Below are 22,725 nucleotides of genomic sequence, written 5' to 3'. Positions count from 1 at the left end.
CATTTTAGATGGTACAATGATTATCAACACAATACTAGTTTATTTTGTAACACAAACTGAAATTAGGCAAACTAAAGTTTTAGGCAACAGCATAGTGCAACTTTAAAAGACAAAAAAAGTCACCTGATTTCACCTTTTTATTTTAACCGGGAAGGCTAACACATTTTAGTACTTATTCCTTCTTTAGAGATACCATTTGTATATCTCTGAGTGTAGTTGAAGGAAGTAAAAAAATTGTTTTGCGAGCCATTGCTAACTAGCGTTAGCGCAATGCCTGGAAGTCTCCCAGAACAGCTAGCATGCTCGCACTATCCCTTTAAACTCACACTGACCCTGATCCATGCTGCCACTAGAACACTGTGGCACTGTGACCCACTTAAAGCTATTTTAGTGTTATGACCATGTCATGTTTCTAACCAGGATCCACCATTTGGAGGACATTGATTTATAATTTCCTCCGTTGTTGATGCACACAGGGAGCAAACTTGCACAGCTTTAGATACTGTAGGCGCTATATCTTAGGGAACAGTTGTTGCAGTGAGTGACATGTTACGTCTCTGTCTGAGGGTGTTGTTGTAGGTCCACAGACTGAAACGCAGGAGGCAGAAAGACACAGTGCCCTGTCTCACACTCCTCACCCCTCTGTCCCTCTCTTTCAGCCTATATCTTCTCTCCATCTCTCTCCCCTCCCCTCTCTCCCTTTCCCTTAGCCCTCTCCTGTCTCGCTCTGTCCCTCTCTGTCAGTCTATTTCCAGTGCTAGCTGAGTCAGGCGAATAGCTCCCAGCTTGGAATGACACAAATAGGAAGAGGGACTCCAATCCTCTAAGAGGGTCAGATACCAACAGAAAAATAACAAGAAACTTTAGAAAACATCAGGAACTACGGAAAAATACTGAAACCTGCTAAAGGAACCTGCTATAATCTACAAAAATGGACTCTGATATGGCTTTGACGGAATTACAGGAGCATGAGTTGCCAGAGGCCGTCGTTCAGGAGGATGAAGACGATGTGGAGGAACTCAGGAACAGGTGCTTGAATTTCAGCTAAGTGCTTCACTGTCTTACTGTGCTCTGGAGCACACACACACACACTATAACACTAGGACAATTAGTGCTCTATTAATTAAGATCCGCTTTAGCCGACATCCGTATAGCTATTATTTTGGTCGTGTCGGAGGTGAAACTGCGTTAGAGCTGTCAAATCCACAAGCGACTCCTGTCATTATACCTAAAGCGGACATTGCCAATGGCTGCACAGAGTCACATTACGAGAAATCGTATGCAGGCTTGTTTACAAGTTCGAACACTGGAAAGCGATTTAGACTGATAGAAAACCTTAATTATTTTGTTTAATGATTTTCAATTTGAGCATCATTATTTCTATATAGCCTACATTTTCTCATTCTGAACTGTGTGGCTTTGTGACAATGATCAAGAGCAGCTGCTCACCGGTTTGACAACTCCCATGCAGTTACATCTCAGACACCACCAAAACATCAGTATGCGGGTGTCAGTGATCACCAGTTAACACTTGATCTAATTGAATCTAGGCCTTACACTATCACACAGTTTAGTGCTTTACTCTCTAATTAGGTTATCCTGAATATTGCTACTGTAGCCACAGATAGTTGTCCCGCAGCCCCAGTCACGATGATGTTCGGGGACACTAGCCTTCCCAGTTTTGATCTACTATTGGACAGAGCGAGTGCTCAGTGCATATAGGATCATTTGTTATACAGTTTTTCTCAATCGCGTGCAAGCAATTTTTCGATCTGTGTTGAAACGTGTCTATAGCATAACGCAATGATCAAATGCTCAAATACATATCTTAGACCACATATCTTAGACCTCATCAGTGAATAGTACAAAGTTCATTGTTTTGTTCACAGAATATTAACACATTGTTTTCATCATAAAATAAATGTGTGCAATTGTGTTCACTGTTTCTGTCTATCAGTAAATACTACTGCACAAAATTCTAAATCATCCCATAAGTGTCATACCATTTGAGTTGTTCCATGTCATTTCAGCAAGCCATGACACCCACCATTGTTCTGAAATCGTTTTTGTAATTATAAACTGGTAAGATTGACATTCCCGAAACCTTATTTTGTTGAAATTGTATTTAATCTCAGAAAAATGTATCAAATTGATTGCACCCAAATTGTCCATTTAAGTTTAAAGGATATATTCAATAAATATAGCACCCAACATCCGATTTGGACCAAACGTCTTCCTACAAATGAGTAAGACATGAGGAATCCAATAAAATACTCAAAAGCCACCCACAAACCCCTCACTTCAATCCCACCCCAACAACCAGAATACAATATAAGATCTCTATGTCTGACAAGTAGTATGAATATGCAGTTTGTAGTATTATTTCTTCATACTATGTAATGTGTTCTTTGTGAATTTGGTGATGGTTATTTTCCTCTGTTCTGAGAAATTTGAAATTGAAGTCTTGCAATTTTTTAACATAAATTTGTGTGAAAATATCAGGTTTTGACCACTAAATGCTGCTGTTCCTGCTATGCTGCCAGACATTTTGCTGGTCCCTTGTTTTTATTAAATGGATCACATTTCCTTTGCAACTTCGGGTAGAAAACCAATACATTTTGCTCATGGTAGATAAATTGCGTGGTCATCCTCACAATTCAAGTCATTCCTTCATGAAATAAATTAATTTTCTCTTTCTCTTAGCAACTTAATGCTTCAACCCAACATTCCTTGAATAGTCCAACAAGGCAGCCTTCTGAGAGGGCTATCCCTATGTTGCAATGAACCTTTTCTACAAGACTAAAACTTTGTTGGAGAAATGGGCTAGCGACTAAAAGGTTCTAACAACCCTAATAAAATATTACAATTGTAACACAATTGTAATACTTGCAAGGCAGTCTTATATTTCCAATAACATTATTAGAAAACAGCTCTATATGCGGTGTGATTTGTGACATTTACCATTAAACCCAACCCAACTCAATACCATTACAATTGCAAAAGACCATACAGTGTGTGTTTGGGACTTAAGACCACTAGCGCCCTCTACTGAAGAACATTAGAATGATGCTTGACAAGGCCAATTCATTACCGGTCTCAATTAAATTAAGTGCATGCTCAGAAAAGCAAAGAGCATAGTTATTTTTTGAAGATATCTGCTGGGATGGTGTAAATACTACTAGGCTGCATTCCACGCTGCAATGGATATTTATTTATTTTTACCTTTATTTAACTAGGCAAGTCAGTTAAGAACAAAGTCTTATTTTCAATGACGGCCTAGGAACAGTGGGTCAACTGCCTGTTCAGGGGCAGAACGACAGATTTGTACCTTGTCAGCTCGGGGGTTTGAACTTGCAACCTTCCAGTTACTAGTCCAACGCTCTAACCACCAGGCCATATTCCAACCCTGAGCACCGGCCTGGTCTACTCTTGCTGATTTGATTGACGTAAATGCCAGAAGTTTGATTTTGAAAATAGATTTTAATGTAACTCTGGTCTCTCAAACCAATACTGACATTCCTATTATTACTGAGTCTTGGTTAATAAAGTCTATGTCAAATACTGATGTGTCTCTGACTGGTTATAATGTATACAGATTTGGCAAAGGTGGGGGTGTCGTCATATTCGTAAAGGGCAGCTTAAATGTTTCCCTACGCAATTTCAATGTCTAATCTTGAATGTAGGCCTTGGTAATAAAGCCCAGCTGACACTAGTGGAAATTTATCTCCCTACCTCGGCTCTGCCTTGTGCTCTAAGGCGGGAATTACGACCAGAGTTAAGCACGCATAAATGGAATGGCATTCCCTTTTTATGCACTTTTCTCTCTACGTGTATTCTGATCTTTAACTTAGGCATGAGAATAGCATGCTATTGTTTTGGGGTGGAGATCAAAGAAATTAAGTATGGCGGCGGTGTGTCTACAGATACGCCGTATCCTGACCTTAACTTAATTTCCTCATAATTCCAACAATTTCACACGCGATGAAAGGATGAACAAGGTCGACATCTACTTTATTTTTCCTGATATAAATAGCACCATTCTTCATGCACTGTAATTTACAAATTGATAAGAGCTACTGTAGGTAAATGAGTAAGCTGTTTGGATAAGGGGATTGTAAATATAAATGACAATTGTTTAGATTTATTTTAGCTTATGATTGCAGGAGACAAATGTGTAACTAGTCATATGGCAGCAAACTGAAGCATATCAATATATCAACCTTTTCCACAGTGACGTTTATGAAATGATGGCCTTATAATCCTGCAAGTTTGGAGAGCCATAGCTTCTGTAGTCATGCGCAAATTACAGTATAGCACCAAACATACCAAGTTGATTTATAACAATTTCTATAATGTTTAAATACAGTATACGGCCAGACTTTTCAATGTATTTTTTACGATGTGTATCATGTTAAATATTAGCCACTATCAGTAGCCTGTGTTCCTAAGGATTGCTAGCATTAGTGGATCATATTAGGCTAACAAATGAATTTGGGACATGTAGCCTATTTGAATCATAATGGAATGCATGCCATACTGTAGCAGCTTAAACCTAGACCCTGGCGCACTGTTCACAAAGACTGGATTCAAATTAAAGGTACACCAAATTTAAAGGGATGGCTTTAGATACATGTACTGAAAACCATATTGAACACAACTCTACAAGAAAATCTGTAAGTGGGAGTGTTTTCAGGGGTTGAATTACATTTATTCAGTGCGTGCAGGGGAACCACACCTGCTAAGCCTGATACGCACCTGCATAAGGTAAGTTTGAATACCAAATACTGAGAAATGCGTAGGAATGCTGTAAATGTTGTCTGAACCGGGCCCTAAGCAAATTGTCTGAATTACTGTCTTACTATGCTAAATCTTAATTATTCATATTGGGTCATTTTAATCTGGATTGGTTGACCCAAATATATTTCAGCCTAACTCTAACTCGGCTGATAAGCAAACCAACTATCCCCAGCTTTAAACACCCTAAAGAATGTACTCTTTTAGATATTATTCTAACAAATGCCCTCCTAAATATACTGCCAATGGAATCTTTGCTAATGAGCTCAGTGAACATTGTCCCATTGCCTGCATAAGAGATGATAAACTACCTAAATCCTGCCCACGGATTATTACAAAGAGACATTTTGGGCATTTGAATTATCAACATTTCATGTCTGATCTGGGGTTGTGTGACTTGGGGATTGTGTCATCTGACTCGGATCAGGCCCTACATTGTTTTGCTTCTCTGTTCAACAATTGTAGAGAAGCATGCATACATTTAACGAAAAATTACAGGAAATACATTTTGCTTGGGCTAAGGCTAAATTGAGTGATACCATGTATGACTGGCAGTCCTATAGACAGTCATACACAGTCATACATATAGATGTAGATTTGGCCTTGTGTTGTAGATTATTGTGCTGCTGAAAGGTGAATTCATCTCTCGTCTGATGGAAAGCAGACTGAACAAGGTTTTCCAATAGGATTTAGCCTTTTCTCAGCCCCATTCTGTTTATTTTTTATCCTAAAGAACTCCCCAGTCCTTAACAATTACAAGCATACCCATAACATGGAGCAGCCACCACTATGATTGAAAATAAGGACAGTGGTACTCACTGATGGATTGGATATGCCCCAAATATAACAGTTTGTTTTCAGGACAAAAAGTTAATTGCTTTGCCTCATTCTTTGCAGTGTTACTTTAGTGTCTTGTTGCAAACAGGATGCATGCTTTGGAATATTTTTTATTCTGTTCAAGCTTCCTTCTTTTCACTCTGTAAATTAGGTTAGTATTGTGGAGTAACTACAATGTTGTTGATCCATCCTCAGTTTTCTCCAACACAGCCATTAAACTGTTTAAAGTCACCATTGGCCTCATGGTAAAATCCCTGAGCGGTTTCCTTCCTCTCTGGCAACTGAGCTAGGAAGGATGCCTGTATCTTTGTAGTGACTGGGTGTATTGATACGCCATCCAAAGTGTAATTAATAACGTCACCATACTCAAAGGGATATTCAATGTCTGCTTTTATTTATTTTTACCCATGTACCAATAGGTGCTCTTCTTTGTGAGGCATTGAAAAACCTCCCTGATCTTTGTGGTTGAATCTGCATTTGAAATTCACTGCTCGATTGAGGGACCTTACAGATAATTGTATTTGTGGGGTACAAATATGAGGTAGTCATTATGCAACTATGCAACTTATGTGACTTGTTAAGCACAGTTTTACTCCTGAACTTATTTAGGCTTGCCATAACAAAGGGGTTGAATATTTATTTACTCAAGACATTTCAGCTTTTCATTTTTAATTGATTTGTAAAACTTTTGAAAAACATAATTCCACTTTGACATGATGGCATATTGTGTGTAGGCCAGTAACAAAACATCTCTATGTAATCTATTTTAAATTCAGGCTGTAACACAACAAAATGTGGAAAAAGTCAAGTGGTGTGAATACTTCTGAAGGCACTGTAGATGTCTGTCTTTGGTTTGGAAAGCAAAGTCAAAATACTGTACTTCTTGAACTGTGTATGTCAGAATAGTAGGAATCCAGCAAACTTCTGGAAAGTACTTAAATCTCTGAAAGCCTAGCTAAAAAACATTAGCTGGCATGGGCTAGTTGATCTGGATGTTTCTGCCAAGTTATAAATAGCTCTCTAAGGTATTCAATGACTGACATGACAAGAGGAAAACTGATGACCGATTTCGAAATTGCACCTTGTGCATTCTACTATTACAACTTTCAAGACTAAGTTGAAAGCTGGACTGAGATCAGCTCAGACAGATGGAAACACCATTTTGCCTCAGCTGGCCATCTATTTTAAAGAATAGTTTCTAGAAATTCCTCATTTATTCCCCTCAAAACTTTTGAAAATGATGCACTCCCAGATACACATTCTCTATTTTCATTTCAACCATTTTATATCTATGATTTAGTAAGTGCCTTGCTAACAAATCTACAGGGGCTGATTCTCTTGATCCCTTCTTACTGCAGCTCTCTGCCCCACTTATTGCAGAATCATTAGCCTATATTTTTTACTTGACAATTGTTCCTGGTGTTAACCCTAAGATCTGGAAAGTGACACGTCCTCCCCCCTAAACAATGGAGTAGATCATTTTGACTTAGATCAATTATCTTGCCTTTCCAAAGTTTTAGAATCCCTGGCCAACTCTCAGCTAAGACCTTTTTAAACTTCCCATTCTATTCTAAATGTGCACCAGTCTGGTTTTAGACCCAGACAGAGCACAGTTTCAGCTGCTACGCTTGTTATAGATGATGTGTTAAATTGCTTAGATCATAAAAACCATTGTGCTGCCTTATTCATAAACCTTCCAAGGCCTTCGACACTGTTGACCATTACATTCTCACTCAAAGACCGACTTGACTTAAATAGGCCTGGATCAGGCTTCTTGCAAGTGGTTAGAGAATTATCTGTGACAGGACACAATGTGTGATTTGCGATGGTGTCCGGTCTACTTTCCTGGATATTACAAAAGGTGTGCCGCAGCTACTATCCAAATAAAGAAAGTTCAACAAAAGAAAAATACAACTCTTTTGAACAGATAAAAATGTTGTTGATCTTTAGAACATTTATCCTATAGCTGCCATTTCCTTTACACATCCAACTGGGCACAGGCATCAATTCAATGCATATTCTACGTTGGTTCAATGACATGGAAACAACGTTGATTCAACCACTGTGTGCCCAATGGGATGTTGATTTTATTAAATAAACCCGGGGCGATGGAAACCTGCCTATTGACTCTCCCCTTTGATTGCCCCAAATTGACCCATTTTTAGCTTCAACTTCTAAGTCCATTGGAGAGGATCAGCTTGAGCAAAGTGGGGTGTAGAATCTTCACTCTAGAATTGATCTAGACATAGTATTCCCTGCCTGCCAGATAATAGGGTTTGTACAATTAAGATTCACAGAGCTACGGTCAAGCGATGCCCCTTGCCAAACACACACGCACAACCAGACATTGATTGATTGATCACTTATAACACACAGGCACTGATATGCACACACACACACTTCAAGTTGATGAGCACTTCTCTAGTTATCAAGCTGAGAAACGGTTGAGGTAATCACGTTCAATGTGAGGTTTTTGCTCACAGTTTGCTATTCCCGGAGTACCCCCTGAAGTACCCCCACATGTGCATTTCACTTGTAGACCTATGTTCTTATGTGCTCCCAAGTAACTCATTTAACTCCCTGTTCCTTTCTTCAGTCTGCGGGAGGTGGTCCAGGACCAGTCTGTGAAGCCCAAGCTGCAGTGTCTGATGGTGGACCCGTCCTTCTCCATGGTGACTGTTCAGAGTGAGGACAGCGGCATAGTCTGGGAAACGGCCTCCAGCCGATGCTCCACCCCCTGGGCGTCGGAGGCCAGCTACAGCTCTGACACCTACAGTTTGGACGGCTCTGCTACCGGTGGTGGAGGTGCACAGGGCAAAATTACCATTGTCTTCGATGAGGACAAGATAGTTCGGAGGAGGAAGAGGATGAGAGGAAAAGCCAGGCTGGGGGAGAGGCTAAGGAGACCCGGGAGCTCCAGGTCTGGCTCGACACTGGGGGTGGAGAGGCCTGAGATGGCTGAGGTGTCTGTGCCAAACATCCGAGTGGAGAGTGTAGAGTCAGACACAGAGTCAGGGGAAGTGAAAGACAAAGAGCAGGAGCTGTTTAGTCTGATTTCAGAGGGTTATGAGATCCTCAACATCAAAGTCCCGTCCAAACTGCCCACAGTGGACGAGGAGGAGAGCACTGAGCTGCAAGATAACCTGTCCTACTTGGAGGAGACACCCAGGATCAGGTCCAAATCCAGGCGGGGCTCTGAGGTCTTACCTGCCCAGGACTACCCCGAAATGAAGGAGGTACAGGAGGGCACAGAAGGAGAAGAAGTAGGAGAGTCTAAGCCCTCAGAACCCACAGAGCAACAGGGGCCTCACAGCCACAAGGACGGCACCAGCAACATGGACTACTTTGAGGCATTTACCCTCCTGGATGAGGTGGTTCCTGGGCAGCAGGTTCCAGAGCCAGTGGGAGACGAGACACCCACGAAGCCCCAACGAGAGGAGACTAATCTGGGGCAGATGACAGCCACAGACAGCCTCTCTGCAGCTCCGGACGATGACTTTGTGTTTGTCACAGACATGGAGATTGCCAGCGAGCGTTTGGATGAGGTGTTCTATGGGAACAAACACCACGCACCCCTAGAGGACCTGATGAAAAGGGGAGAAGAGGATGAAGAGGAGGGAGGGAAGGAAGGAAGAAGGGAGAGTCTGAGGTCTCTGAAGGAAAGTGGGTCAGCACTGTTCGGCAGAGAGGAGAGCATCCTCACCCCCATCTTCCTCTCCCCGGGACCCCCTAAGATCATTGATCCCATCCTGCTAGAGGAACCCACAGCCATGTCCTTCCTCTACTCCGACCTGTACGAGTATGCCATGGGGGAGAGGAGGAGGAGCGACAGCGAAGGCTCAGAGGCAGAGAGCGTGGGGTCGGACAGATCGTTCCAGAGGCGACTGTCTGATTCAGAGGAAACAGACGGATACCTGGAGAAGTTTATCCTGAAAGACGAGACTCCCAATGTGGAGGACCAATCAGAAGAAGTGGATGGTAAAGGGGAGGGGCTAATGATGTGGTCGCAGAGTAAGTTTGAGCTGACCGGATTCCTAACGAGAGTGGTGGAAGAAGAAGAAGAGGAGAAGGAGGAGTGTAGTAAGAAGGAGGAGATCAAAGCTGCAGAGATGAATGGGTACCTGCAACCAGCAGGATATAAAGAGATGGAGGAATCAACAGAAATGGAAGAATCAACAGAGAAATCTTTGCTGCACATCAAGGAAACTGGTCCAGATAAAGACTCTGAGTCTGTAAATACAGACAGCAAAGTGTCTCAAGTTGAGAAGGACCATCTAGTCCCAGGAAAGAAACCTGAGAAGGTTGATGTGGTAGAGCAAGCTAAAAGTGAGACAACACCTGAGGCACATGAGTCAGAGGTTGACAGCCAGGAGGAGGTAGTGTCAGATAAAGTATCCCATGAAACAGAACTACTAGCTCAGGCAGAGGAGGTGAAAAAAGAAGACGAAGTAGAAGTGTCTAGAGTGGCAAAACCAGTTGTAATTCAGGAGCCTGTGGTTGTACAGGTGAACCAGGTGTCAACTGAAAGTAAAACAGAGACTGTAGTTAAAGCATCTGAACCTGTAAGAGCAGAGGATGCTATTAAAGATCCAACTGAGGCCATAGCAGGAGCACTGGAGCTACACAGGGTCTCTCAAAAGGCAGTTACTGATTTATCAGTAGCTGTTGTGAAAGTATCAGATGATACTAAAATGGCATCTGAAATTGCAGCTGAAGCAATCAATAGAATGGAAATGCTAGCTGAAGCACACAAAGTTGAAAAAGTAGAGAATAGATCTGAGGAGCCTGTGAGTGTAGCGGAGGAGTCCTTCACACACAATCCTGAAGCCGAAGTAGTTCCAACTGCCCCTCCTGCAGAAGCTGCGGAGCGATGGGCGTCACTTCTTGCCCCTGCTGAGGGAGATAAGGGACAGGAGAAAGAGCCAATGAAGAAGCAGGACTTGGAAGGTGAGGATGAGTGGGTGTTCACTCCCCTCAGGAGCTTTGCTCCTCAGGAAGACCTCTCTGAGCTGCACAGAGAAACTGTAGTTTCAGAGATGGAGCTGCACAGGGAGACTGCAGAAGAGCTGGAGTATGAGATAATCTCGCAGCAGGAGGCAAGAGAGATGATGGTGTCTGAGACAGAGAGAAAACAGCTCTGCCCAGGCCCTAACTCTAATCTAGAGAGAGAGAGGGAGTTGGAGAGGGAGAGAAAGAAGCAGAGGCTCAAGGAGGAGGAGAGACAGGAGAGGGAGGAGAGGGAGAGACAGGAGAGGGGGAGACAGGAGAAGGAGAGACAGATGGGGTTGGAGAGGGAAAGAGAAAAGGAGAGGCTAAGGCTGAAGGAGGCAAAGGAGAGACAGGAGAAGGAGAACAAGGAGAGGAAGGAAAAGGAGAGACAGGAGAGGGAGAGACATATACAATTGGAAAGGGAGAGAGATAGGGAGAGGCAGGGACTGAAGGAGGAGAAGGAGAGACAGCAGAGGGAGAAACAGGAGAGGGAGATACAGGTGGAAAATGAAAGAGAAAAGGAGAGGCTGAAGGAAGAGAAGGAGAAGGAGGAGAAGGAGAGACATGAGAGGAAAAGACAGATGGAGAGGGAGAGAGAAAAGGAGAGGCAGAGGCTGAAAGAAGAGAAGGAGAGACAGGTGAGGGAGAGAACAATAGAATTGGAGAGGGAGAGAGAAAGGGAGAGGCTGAAGGAGGAGAAGGAGAAGGAGAGACAGGTGAAGGAGAGACAGGAGAGGGAGAGACATATAGAGTTGGAGAGGAAGAGAGAAAGGGAGAGGCAGAGGCTGAAGGAGGAGAGCGAGGAGAAGGAGAGACAGGAGAGGGAAAGAGAAAGGGAGAGGCAGAGGCTGAAGGAGGAGAAGGAGAGACAGGAGAGGGAGAGACAGATGGAGAAGGAGAGAGAAAATGAGAGGCAGAGGCTGAAGGAGAGAGAGGAGAAGGAGAGACAGGAGAGGGAGAGACAGATGGAGTTTGAGAGGGAAAGACAAAAGGAGAGGCAGAGGCTGAAGGACAGGGAGGAGAAGGAGAGACAGGAGAGGGAAAGACAGATGGAGTTGGAGAGGGAGAGAGAAAGGGAGATGCATAGGCTGAAGGAGGAGAGTGAGGAGAAGGAGAGACAGGTGGAGAGGGAGAGAGAAAAGGAGATGCAAAGGCTGAAGGAGGAGAGCGAGGAGAAGGAGAGACAGGAGAGGGAGAGAGAAAGGGAAAGGCAGAGGCTGAAGGAGGAGAGCGAGGAGAAGGAGAGACAGATGGAGAAGGAGAGAGAAAAGGACAGGCAGAGGCTGAAGGAAGAGAAAGAGAGACAGGAGAAGGAGAAGGAGAGACAGATAGAATTGGAGAGGGAGAGAGAAAATGAGAGGCAGAGGCTGAAGGAGGAGAGCGAGGAGAAGGAGAGACAGGAGAGGGAGAGAGAAAAGGAGAGGCAAAGGCTGAAGGAGGAGAGACAGGAGAGGGAGAGACATATGGAGAAGGAGAGAGAAAAGGACAGGCAGAGGCTGAAGGAAGAGAAAGAGAGACAGGAGAAGGAGAGACAGATAGAATTGGAGCGGGAGAGAGAAATGAGAGGCAGAGGCTGAAGGAGAGAGAGGAGAAGAAGAGACAGGAGAGGGAAAGGCAGATGGAGTTGGAGAGGGAGAGAGAAAAGGAGAGGCAGAGGCTGAAGGAGGAGAGCGAGGAGAAGGAGAGACAGGAGAGGGAGAGAGAAAAGGAGAGGCAAAGGCTGAAGGAGGAGAGACAGGAGAGGGAGAGACATAAGGAGAAGGAGAGAGAAAAGGACAGGCAGAGGCTGAAGGAAGAGAAAGAGAGACAGGAGAAGGAGAAGGAGAGACAGATAGAATTGGAGAGGGAGAGAGAAAATGAGAGGCAGAGGCTGAAGGAGAGGGAGGAGAAGGAGAGACAGGAGAGGGAAAGACAGATGGAGAGGGAGAGAGAAAGGGAGATCCATAGGCTGAAGGAGGAGAGCGAGGAGAAGGAGAGACAGGTGGAGAGGGAGAGAGAAAAGGAGATGCAGAGGCTGAAGGAGGAGAGCGAGGAGAAGGAGAGACAGGTGGAGAGGGAGAGAGAAAAGGAGATGCAGAGGCTGAAGGAGGAGAGCGAGGAGAAGGAGAGACAGGAGAGGGAGAGAGAAAGGGAAAGGCAGAGGCTGAAGGAGGAGAGCGAGGAGAGGGAGAGACAGATAGAGAGGGAGAGAGAAAAGGAGAGGCAGAGGCTGAAGGAAGAGAAAGAGAGACAGGAGAAGGAGAGACAGGAGAGGGAGAGACAGATGGATTTGGAGCGGGAAAGAGAAAATGAGAGGCAGAGGCTGAAGGAGAGAGAGGAGAAGGAGAGAGAAATGGAAAGGCAGAGGCTGAAGGAGGAGAGTGAGGAGAAGGAGAGACAGGAGAGGGAGAGACAGATGGAGAGGGAGAGAGAAAAGGACAGGCAGAGGCTGAAGGAAGAGAAAGAGAGACAGGAGAGGGAGATACAGATAGAATTGGAGAGGGAGAGAGAAATTGAGAGGCAGAGGCTGAAGGAGAGAGAGGAGAAGGAGAGACAGGAGAGGGAAAGACAGATGGAGTTAGAGAGGGAGAGAGAAAAGGAAAGGGAGAGGCAGAGGCTGAAGGAGAGAGAGGAGAAGGAGAGAGAAAGGGAAATGCAGAGGCTGAAGGAGGAGAGTGAGGAGAAGGAGAGACAGGAGAGGGAGAGAGAAATTGAGAGGCAGAGGCTGAAGGAGAGAGAGGAGAAGGAGAGGCAGGAGAGGGAAAGACAGATGGAGTTAGAGAGGGAGAGAGAAAAGGAAAGGGAGAGGCAGAGGCTGAAGGAGAGAGAGGAGAAGGAGAGACAGGAGAGGGAGAGACAGATGGAGAGGGAGAGAGAAAAGGACAGGCAGAGGCTGAAGGAAGAGAAAGAGAGACAGGAGAAGGAGAGACAGATGGAGTTGGAGCGGGAAAGAGAAAATGAGAGGCAGAGGCTGAAGGAGAGGGAGGAGAAGGAGAGACAGGAGAGGGAAAGACAGATGGAGTTAGAGAGGGAGAGAGAAAGGGCGATGCATAGGCTGAAGGAGGAGAGCGAGGAGAAGGAGAGACAGGTGGAGAGGGAGAGAGAAAAGGACAGGCAGAGGCTGAAGGAAGAGAAAGAGAGACAGGAGAGGGCAGAGAAGGAGAGACAGGAGAGGGCAGAGAAGGAGAGACATGAGAGGGAGGAAAAGGAGAGGGAGAGAGAGTTGTTGAGGGAGGAGGAGAGACAGGAGAGGGAGCAGAAGAAGAGACAGGAGAGGGAGCGGGAGAGAGAAAGAGACAATCAGAGGCTGAAGGAGAAGGAGCGACAGGAGAGGAAGAGTGAGATGGAGTTGGTATTGGAGGGAGAAAAGCAGAAGGAAAGGGTGAGAGAAAACCTATTGATGGATATGGAGAGGCAGAAGGAGCGAGAGATGGAGGAGAGGGTAAGAGAAGAGAGAGGGTTGGATCTCCCCGCTTACGAGGAGCCCATTGAGGCTGATTATGAGATATTCGATGCGGAGGAGGAGAGCCAGGCCAGAGCAGCTGCTGCCCTACAGGGGATGGATTGCTTCTGTCTGGGCTGTGGTTGTCTGCTCTCTGAGACTGACAGACTGTCTGGAGGACACCAGGATCATGAGGTCACCAGCGTGGAGACAGCCTACGAAGACATCAGGGTGAGTGACAAAGTTAGATGTTAGTGGATAGAGTATTATTCACATCACCCCATGTCACAATTCAGGTAATTCATTATTGTGTCCCTTCCTGGAAACGTGTCTTGCATCTTATACTCAACAGCACAGCATCACCACATTTAGTGCAATTATACATAAATGCATAAAACAAAGTAAATCAGCACTATACAACTAGATACAACACTTGTGGATCATACCTGGGCTCAAATACTATTTCAGGTATTTCATTAATTTTAAATACATTTCAAAACAAAATAAGGACAGTGGGTATTCACCCCTTTGGATTTGTTCACATTTTTGTTGTGTGACAAAGTGGGATTGAAATGGATTTAGTTGTGATTTTTTTTGTCAACTATAAAGACCAGGGATCTTTTTGAAAGCTTCATAAAGAAGAGCAGTGATTGGTAAATGGATAATAATAACAAATCAGACAATGATTCAAGTGTTTGTTTCATACGATGAAAGGGGGCTCATCTGCAAAAGAGACTGTGGTCTCAGCATGCCTTCCTGCTTAAATAAAGGTTGAATAAAATCCAATAAATTTTAATATCTCTTTAAACATGGTCAAGTTAATAATTGTGCTGTGGATGATTTATTAAACCACCCAGACACAACAAAGATAGAGTCGTCACTCTGAACTGAGCTGCAGGATGAGGCCATTGGTGATTTTAAAACAGCTACAGAGTTCAAGGGCTGTGAAGGGAGAAAACAGAGGATGGATCAACAACATTGTAGTTACTCCACAATAATCGGCTAAATGACAGAGTGAAAATATAAAATGCTGAATTTAAAAATAAAAAAAACATGCAACAAGGCACTAAATTAAAACTGAAAAAAAAATTTGCACGGCAAAGGAATCAACTTTTTGGGCCTTAAATGCTGAGCCTTATGTTTGGGGCAAATCCAACACAACACATCACTAAGTAACTGCCTCCTTATTTAGAGGAATAGCTGCTTCCGTCTGCTTTACACCAGAGACTGGGAGAGGAATTCACCTATCTCAAGGACAATAACCTACAACACAAGGCTTTACAGTTGGCTCATTGCGCTCTAGCTATCATGTTTCAGGTCATTTTATTTATATCACTTTATTTAACAAGGCAAGTCAGTTAAGAACAAATTCGTATTTACATGATCTGTGTCGTAATATTAATTGAATCAGAAACACATTTGCAATGCTGGTTATAGACTAATGTTAGCTAGCTAACAATGAACCAAGTTGATTAGCTTTAGCTACCTGCAGATTCATACTACAGCTATGACAATGTTTGTATTGGTAGTAGTACGAGTTGGGATTATGCCGGTTCATTGTTTTGCAAGCTAGCTACATGTCTAAACAAAAGACAGATGATTACATGACCCATCAAGTTAGCCAGGTGTGTCTGGGGGTGATTATGGCCATCTATTGTATTTCATGAACATGTGTAGACAATAGTGTCCCTTCCACATAGCTACATGTGGCTGGGAGGTGGTTATAGCATTTCCTTCACATGGCCCATCAATTTAGATTAGTGTGTCGGGTAAGCATCATCTAATAATTATAATGTATATTTATCTGGACACTCTCTGTTTTTGAAATTGCTACTATGCAGTAACCATTTCACTGAACTATTTTCACCTTCTGTATTCTGTGCATGTGGCAAATAAACTTAGATTGTATTTGATATAGTGTCTGTTTACCAGAGATGGTAATTTGAAGAACAACATGTCCTGCAAAGTCAGATTACGATATAGGCCAAGGACTAGATAGTGTATTTTTACCTGAAGTTTTTCCTTATTGTTGGCTACTACTTTTACTACTTTTAGTCTGGAAATCGTTGGTTGTTTACTAAACTACTCACTCTGTTTAGCACATGACCTCATGTGAATCCTTAAAGAGATGGGTGGGGCTAAGGCTCTAAGAGGGTGTGAACAATGCTGAATAGGTATAGACAAAGAAGAGCTCTCCAGTAGGTGTACCAAAATATTCAGGATACATTTTCTGGGTGATTTAAATATTGAAAAAGCTGTAACTTGCCTGCAAGTTGCCTGCAACCTGGTTCAGGTTATCAGTCAACCTAACAGGGTAGTTACAAACAGGACATGAATGACATCATAATCATGTATTGATCACATCTTTACTATTGATGCAGAAATTTGCTTTAAAGTAGTATCCAAATCCATCGGATGTAGTGATCATGTAGTGATCAGGAAATCCAAAGTTCCAAAGGCTGTGCCTAATATAGTGTCTAAGAGGTCATACAATACGTTTTGTAGTGATTCCTACGTTGTTGATGTAAAAAATATTTGTTGGTCTGTGGTGTGTAATGAGGAGCAACCAGATGCTGCACTTGACACATTTATGAAATTGCTTATTCCAGTTACTATTAAGCATGCACCCATTATTAAGAAAATGACAGCAAACACTGTTAAATCCCTGTGGATTGATGAGGAATTGATCAAATGTAATGGTCGAGAGGTATGAGGCAAAAGGAATGGCACATACTGTAAGTCTGGCTGCAGAACCGTTTGGTAAACGTACTGCATATTCAGAAATCATGTGTCTATCTGAATAAAAATAAGAAATTATACTATGAAACCCTCCTGTACTCCCTGTTCACTCATGACTGCACGGCCAGGCACGACTCCAACACCATCATTAAGTTTGCTGATGTGGTAGAACTGATCACCAACAACGATGAGACAGCATATAGGGAGGAGGTCAGAGACCTGGCCGTGTGGTGCCAGGACAACAACCTCTCCCTCAACGTGATCAAGACTAAGGAGATGATTGTGGACTACAGGAAAAGGAGGACCGAGCACGCCCCCATTCTCATCGACTGGGCTGTAGTGGAGCAGGTTGAGAGCTTCAAGTTCCTTGGTGTCCACATCACCAACAAACGATCATGGTCCAAGCACACCAAGACAGTCGTGAAGAGGGCACAACAAAACCTTTTCCCCCTCAAGAGACTGAAAAGATTTGGCATGGGTCCTCATACCTGCATCACTGCCAGGTATGGCTACTGCTCAGCCTCTGACCACAAGGCACTACAGAGGGTAGTGCGTACGGCCAGTACATCACTGGGGCCAAGCTTCCTGCCATCCAGGGCTTCCAAACTAGGCAGTGTCAGAGGAAGGCCCTAAACATTGTCAAAGACTCTAGCCACCCTAGTCATAGACTGTTCTATCTGCTACCACACAGTAAGCGGTATCGGAGGGCCAAGTCTAGGTCCAAGAGGCTTCTAAACAGCTTCTACCCCCAAGCCATAAGACTAATCAAATGGCTACCCAGACTACTTGCAATTGCCCCTCCCCCCTCCTTTACGCTGCTGCTACTCTCTGTTATTATTTATGCATAAGTTACTTTAATAACTCCACCCCACATGTATATATTACATAAATTACCTTGACTAACCGGTGCCCCTGCACATGGACTCTGTACCGGTACACCCTTGTATATAGCCTCTATTGTTATTTTACTGCTGCTCTTCAGTTATTTGTTACTTTATTTCTTATTTTGGTAGGTATTTCTCTTAAAACTGCATTGTTGGTTAAGGGTGTGTAAGTAAGCATTTCACTGTAAGGTCTACACCTGTTGTATTCGGCGCATGTGACAAATACAATTTGATTTGAATCAAAGATCAATTCTATAAAGATTGATAGAAAAAAGCTTTGGAGCACCTTAAATAAACATTTGGACAAAAAGGCAAACTCAGTTCCATCATTCATTGAATCAGATGGCTCATTCATAACAACACCCAATGATATTGTAAATTACGGAATGTGTTGTGAAAAGTGTTATGAATGGTAATGTCATGTCATATTTGAAATTGTATATCACTGCGTTAATGTTGCTGGACCCCAGGAAGAGTAGCTGCTGCCTTGGCATGTGGTAACCAAAAAAAGTGTTAAACAAATAAAAAATATATTTGAGATTTGAGATTCTTCAAAGTAGCCAGTATCTGCCTTGATGACAGCTCTTGGTATAAAGAAAAACCCACGATCGCTTGCTATCTAGGGTGACACCCAGCAGTTTAGTCTCTTCAACTTGCTCAATTGCCACATTATTCAATAGATCCAGGTGAGGTTTAGGGTTGAGCGAGTGATTTGTCCCAAACATTATGCTTTTAGTTTTTTTGATATTTAGCACCAGCCTATTGTTAGTTACCTAATCTAAAACTGACTAGAGCTCTATGTTAACTTCTTCGATATAGGGGGCGCTCTTTAAATTTTTGGATAAAAAAACGTTCCCGTTTTAAACAAGATATTTTGTCACGAAAAGATGCTCGACTATGCATATAATTGACAGATTTGGAAAGAAAACACGCTGACGTTTCCAAAACTGCAAAGATATTATCTGTGAGTGCCACAGAACTGATGCTACAGGCGAAACCAAGATGAAATTTCCAACAGGAAATGCCCCAGATTTTGAAGGCGCTGTGTTCCAATGTCTCCTTATATGGCTGTGAATGCGCAAGGAATGAGCCTACACTTTCTGTCGTTTCCCCAAGGTGTCTGCAGCATTGTGACGTATTTGTAGGCATATCATTGGAAGATTGACCATAAGAGACTACATTTACCAGGTGCTCGCTTGGTGTCCTCCGTTGCAATTATTGCGTAATCTCCAGCTGCGTGTATTTTTCCAATTGCTTTAGAGGAGAAACCCAACTGCCACGAATGACTTATCATCGAATAGATATGTGAAAAACACCTTGAGGATTTCTTAGCCAAACGTGATGAACAAAACGGAGCGATTTCTCCTACACAAATAATCTTTTAGAAGTTAAGGGTGTCAGTTATTAATTTTACTGTTGCAGACGTTGTGTATACTGTTGAGTCAAAAAGAAAAGAAGACATTGTTATAATAGTAATCTTGGTCCTTTATGTGTAAAGACCCCTCCAACATGGACACACATGTTTTATTCACGGTCAGTGGAAGGTAATTATACATGCACAAAACAATAATAGTCCAAGCCTGCTGCCCTGTGGTACACCACACTCAACCAAATTTGCATTAAAGAGGTTTCCATTAAGGAAAACCCTCTGTGATCTACTGGATAGCTAACTGTCCATTCTTGATAAGGCAGAGAATGTTAATCCACAACACCTACATTTTTTCAGCAATATGTTATGATCAGTGATATCAAAAGCTGCACTGAAGTTTAACAAAACGGCTCCCACAATCTTCTTATTATCAATTTCTTTCAGACAATAATCAGTCATTTGTGTCAGGGCAGAGCATGTTGAGTGCCCTTCCCTATAAGCATGCTGAAAGTCTGTTGTTAATTTGTTTCTGTAAAATGACATTGTATTTGGTCTAACAATTTGACAGTAACTCCGATGACAGTAACCCTCCCCCAAAGGTGCGGACTCCGGCCGCAAAACGTGAGTCAATAGGAGAGGGTCCGGGTGGGCATATACCGTCGGAGGCAGCTCCGGTGCGAAGTACCCACTCCGCTCGTGGATACGTCATCGGAGGCCGTGGATCGGGCCGTGGATCGTCCCTGGAGGAACTGGACCGTGGATCGTCACCGGAGGCCCCGGACCATGGATCGTTCCCGGAGGAACCGGACCGTAGATCGTCGCTGGGGACTCCGGACCGTGGATCGTCGCCGGGGACTCCAGACCGTGGATCGTCGCCGGGGACTCTGGACCGTAGATCGTCGCCGGAGGCTCCGGACCGGGAACCCTCGCAGGAGGCTCTGAACCGCAGACCGTCGCAGGAAGCTCTGGACCGCAGACCGTCGCTGGTGGTTCCGGACTGCGGACCGTCTCAGGAGGTTCCGGACCGCGGACCGTCGTTGGAGGTTTCCGGACCGTGGACCATCGTTGGAGGTTTCCGGACTGTGAAATGTCACTGGAAGCTCTGGACTGGGAACTATCGCCGGAAACTCTGGACTGGGGACTGTCGCCGGAAGCTCTGGACTGGGGACTGTCACGGAAGCTCTGGACTGGGGAGAGCATCCTGCGTCCTGTGCCAGCTTCCCAGAAAGTGCGGGAAGCTGGCACAGGACGCACTGGGCTGTGAAAGTGCACTTGGGGATACAGCGCGTAGAGCCGGCGCAGGATATCCTGGACCAAGAAGGCACACTGGAGACCAGGCGCGCTGAGCCGGCACAACCCGTCCTGGACAGATACCCACTTTAGCACAAGTGCGAGGAGCTGGCACAGAACGCACTGGCCTGTGAATGCCCACTGGAGACACAGTGCGTATCACCGTAAAACATGGTGCCTGACCGGTCACACGCTCCCCACGGTGAGTACGGGGAGTTGGCTCTGGTTCAAAACCTGGCTCCAACAACCACCCCGTGTTCCCCCCCCAAACATTTTTTTGGAGGTTGCCTCTCGGGCTTCCAACGTGGCCGCGAACCCCAGTGAAGTCGTTGTTCCTCCTTCGCTGCCTCCGTCTGCTCCCATGGAAGGCAATCCTTTCCAGCCAGGATCTCCTCCCATGTCCAGGATCCCTTACCCTCCAAGATATCCTCCCATGTCCAGGATGTCTGCTCCTCCAGGCCACGCTGCTTGGTCTGTTTGTGGTGGGATCTTTTGTCACGATAATTATAAGGAGTGGACCAAGATGCAGTGTGGTATGTTTCCATCCTTTTATTTGGAAGAGAAACTTAAAGAACAAAAACAATAAAGCAACAAACGAAACGTGAAGCTCAGAGTAGTGCTCGCAGGCAACTATACCTAGACAAGATCCCACAAAGCAAAATGGGGAAATGGCTACCTAAATATGATCCCCAATCAGAGACAACGATAAACAGCTGCCTCTGATTGGGGAACATACCAGGCCGACATAGATATATAATTCGCCTAGATAACCCACCGTTAATCACACCCCGACCTAACCAACATAGAGAATAAAAAGCTCTCTATGGTCAGGGCGTGACATACAGAGTATTTTGTGTAGATCAATGACAGGAAAAAATCACATTAAATGAATTAATTTAAATCCTACTTTGTAATGCAACAAAATGTGAAGAAATCCAAGTGGGTGAATAGTTATGATACCCACTGTAATTGAATATTGGAATGTATTTGAAATTTATTTTTGGAAAGTTCTGACATGGGCAGAAAGCTTACATTCTTGTTAATCTAACTGCACTGTCCAATTTACAGTAGTTATTACAATGCTATTGTTTGAGGAGAGTTGAACTTGAAAATGTATTAATAAATCAATTAGGCACATTTGGGCAGTCTTGAGCCAACATTTTGAACAGAAATGCAATAGTTCATTGGATCAGTCTAAAACTTTGCACATACACTGCTCCCATCTAGTAACCAAAATCTAAATTGTACCTGGGCTGGAATAATACATTATGACATTTCTGTTGCATTTCAAAGATGATGGTACAAAACAACAACGTTTTTTTTCTTTGTATTATCTTTTACCATATCTAATGTGTTATATTCTTCTATATTAATTCCACTTTTCCACAAACTTCAAACAAATTCTATCAAGAATAGGCATATCTTTGCTACAGGTCCTGAGCTATATGCATGTCATTTTACGATTTAAAAAAAAAGTGGGCGAATCCTTAAGAGGTTTTAAAAGGAATAATAAATACACGCATGGAATGCAATGAATAGAGCAGGATGAATGTATGCATGTCAAATGTGCTACAACAGTGAAAAGAAATGGAACAGAACTGCAATGGTAGGAGCTGGTACTCCTGGTTGAGTGGCAATCCTTACTCTCACCACTCTCACCACTCTCTCCAAGAACAGTGCTTTCATGCTCACTAAACTAACACCACTGATTTTACTTGCCAGCTTTACTATTTTGTGTAATTGTTTTTTGTTTGAGATGGAAAGGTAATTGTACCGGGCTTGGAAACAGAATGTGAGAACACTCTTAATGAAGGATGTGTGCAATATGTTTATTTTTGTATTGACCTGATGAAATATAGTTGTTATTGTCTCTTTTTGTATATCTGTTTTGTGTTAGGAGTCCAGGTGAGTTTTGAGTCAGTTATAGTGCCAAGATACAGGTAACTGCCAAAATAAAGGAAACACTCTTGTAAATGAGGGATACAAAGTCTATTGAAAGCAGGTTCTTCCATACAGATGTGGTTCTTGAGTTAATTAAGCAATTAACATAACATCATGCTTAGGGTCATGTATAAAAATGCTGGGCAGGCCATTATTTTGGCTTCCATGACAATAGGATGACAATGCCCCTATCCACAGGGCACGAGTGGTCTGTCTCGTGGTGGCCCAAAGCCCTATTAAAACACGTTATGTTGGTGTGTTCTTTACACTGAGTATACCAAACGTTAGGAACACCTTCCACATTTTTTGTCCCCCCCCCCCTTTTGCACTCAGAACAGCCACAATTTGCATGGACTCTACAAGGTGTAGAAATCATTCCATAGGGATGCTGGCCCATGTTGACTCCAATGCTTCCCACAGTTGTGTCAAGTTGGCTGGATATCCTTTGGGTGGTGGAACAT

The 22,725-nt window shown here is 43.7% G+C and overlaps 1 protein-coding gene across 1 annotated transcript in view; it reads left to right on the top strand.

Moving 5' to 3' along the window:
* The first annotated feature begins 440 nt into the window (after window positions 1-440).
* The window catches only part of cmya5 (cardiomyopathy associated 5), a 61,026-nt gene continuing 38,741 nt past the window's right edge, over window positions 441-22,725 (top strand). The window contains exons 1-3 of the mRNA XM_031815692.1: window positions 441-1,029; window positions 8,228-10,889; window positions 13,847-14,272. Coding sequence (XP_031671552.1) covers window positions 932-1,029; window positions 8,228-10,889; window positions 13,847-14,272 — 3,186 coding nt within the window. The 5' untranslated portion in view covers window positions 441-931. The remainder of the gene's footprint in view (window positions 1,030-8,227; window positions 10,890-13,846; window positions 14,273-22,725) is intronic.

This window comes from Oncorhynchus kisutch, linkage group LG3 (assembly GCF_002021735.2).
Source record: "Oncorhynchus kisutch isolate 150728-3 linkage group LG3, Okis_V2, whole genome shotgun sequence".
NCBI classification, from domain to species: domain Eukaryota; kingdom Metazoa; phylum Chordata; class Actinopteri; order Salmoniformes; family Salmonidae; genus Oncorhynchus; species Oncorhynchus kisutch.
Note: the sequence above shows the minus strand (reverse complement) of the source record. Positions and strands in the feature narration are given on the sequence as shown.